The following is a 1,673-nucleotide window of genomic DNA, read 5'->3' on the forward strand; positions in this document are numbered from 1 at the left end:
TTAAAAGTGCATTTGCGTGCAGAGCGATACGAGTGTGTGTGATATTAAAGCGGGCCCTGAAGGGTTAAAGAGCGGCTGCACTGATGCTTCGGTCACTGACGGAGGACGTTTCTGACGGTCACCTGTGTTCTTCGCCAGAGCGTCCTTGATGGTGATGAAGTTCTTGAGAGATTTGGACATCTTGCAGCCTGCGATGGTCAGGTGACCGGTGTGCAGGAAGTATCTGACCCAGTGATCGTTCTCAAAGTACGCCTGCGAGAGAAAAACAAACGCTCAAACTCTGGCACTTTCTGGATGAACGGAAACAATAAATCGTCTTTAATCATCTCAAACAGGAGAGACAAACAGGAGTGTGAGACACACAAAGAGTGGGACGCAGACTGTAGGACGGCCCCAAAATCCAGGAATACTGGAAAAATATTAAAAGTGCAATAAAGAGGTTGTTAGTTATCGACACTGTTCGTACTGGGTATCACGTCAGAGAGAAAAATGATTCATCTACTCATGATTCTGCTCTCGACAACGAAAAAACACTTCTGACGGCCTTCAGGCTAAAGCTGCAGAGCGCCGGTATAAACCAGCGCAGACACAGGGTGAAGACTGTATTTAACCCTTTCAAACCTGAGCAAACCGCTCTGAGTTGATGTGAAAGCACGGGAAGAAGGCAGTGACTAACTGATCCACACATGGCCCAAAAGATGGAGAAAAATGAGTAAAAAGTTACGAGGAAATAACCTGAAAAAAATCACAAAAAGAAAAACAAAGATAAAATGACCTGAAAATTTTAAAAAATTTGTTATTTTTTTGGTTAAATAATTATAATGATTATAAATATAATTTTCTGGACATTTTTCTGTAGTTCTTTTGTCACCTTTTCTGAATTTTTGGGACATTTCTTGCAATGTTGACGACGCCTTTTTACAGAATTAATAAGGACATTCTGGGAAGTATTATTACCACTGAAACTGAAAACGCTGAAGAAGGACAGGAAAAGCCAAGAGTACGATAAGTGTGTGAATTTGATGTGAACATCTCCTCCGTGTTGCATGTTGTCTTTATGTTAAATAAATAAAAAGATATAAAACGGGAGTAAATATTTCCAAAAACTGTTAAAGACGGACTTTGCTTGCGTACCTCAGACTGAGCCAGCTCGTTGTCGTGATGTGGGAAGCGCAGATCGAACCCGCCTCCGTGGATGTCCATGGACGCTCCCAGGATGGAGCCGGCCATGGCCGAACACTCGATGTGCCAGCCCGGACGCCCCTGTTACAACATCCAAAAAACAACAATTCAAATTAAAAAAGCTGCATCAGTCAAATCTAAAGCTTCCTCAGGTTCTGCTTTCTGAAACAAACGTCCTTCCTGATGTCAAAGTTCTGCCTGATATCATTTTAACCCTTTAAAGACCGGGATTGACATCAGTTTTCTTGTGCCGTGTCGAGATGCCTTTCACAAACATTTACATTTTAAAAAAGTGAACAAACAGGTTCGATTTCTCTTGAATAAAAAGCAGTGAGAAACTTGGCAAGAAATGTCCAGCAAATTTCACGAAATAATAGTAAAAGGAAAAAAAATGAGCTCGAGATCAAGAGAGAATAATAAAGAAAAATAAAGAAAACTATACTCACAAGCATCATATAATAAAAATAATGATGTGGAAAAAATAATTATTA

General features: G+C 40.3%; 1 protein-coding gene across 1 annotated transcript; it reads right to left on the minus strand.

Annotated features, from left to right (window-relative positions):
• Positions 1-16: 16 nt before the first annotated feature.
• Positions 17-1,263, minus strand: LOC121965952 (cysteine--tRNA ligase, cytoplasmic-like; the record flags this gene model as incomplete). Its single annotated transcript, XM_042516058.1, has 2 exons — positions 17-252; positions 1,135-1,263. Coding segments are annotated over 2 exons (365 nt in total), but the record flags the coding sequence as incomplete, so codon positions are not given.
• Positions 1,264-1,673: the final 410 nt, after the last annotated feature.

The sequence above is a fragment of the Plectropomus leopardus genome, unplaced genomic scaffold (genome assembly GCF_008729295.1).
Source record: "Plectropomus leopardus isolate mb unplaced genomic scaffold, YSFRI_Pleo_2.0 unplaced_scaffold22480, whole genome shotgun sequence".
NCBI lineage: Eukaryota > Metazoa > Chordata > Actinopteri > Perciformes > Serranidae > Plectropomus > Plectropomus leopardus.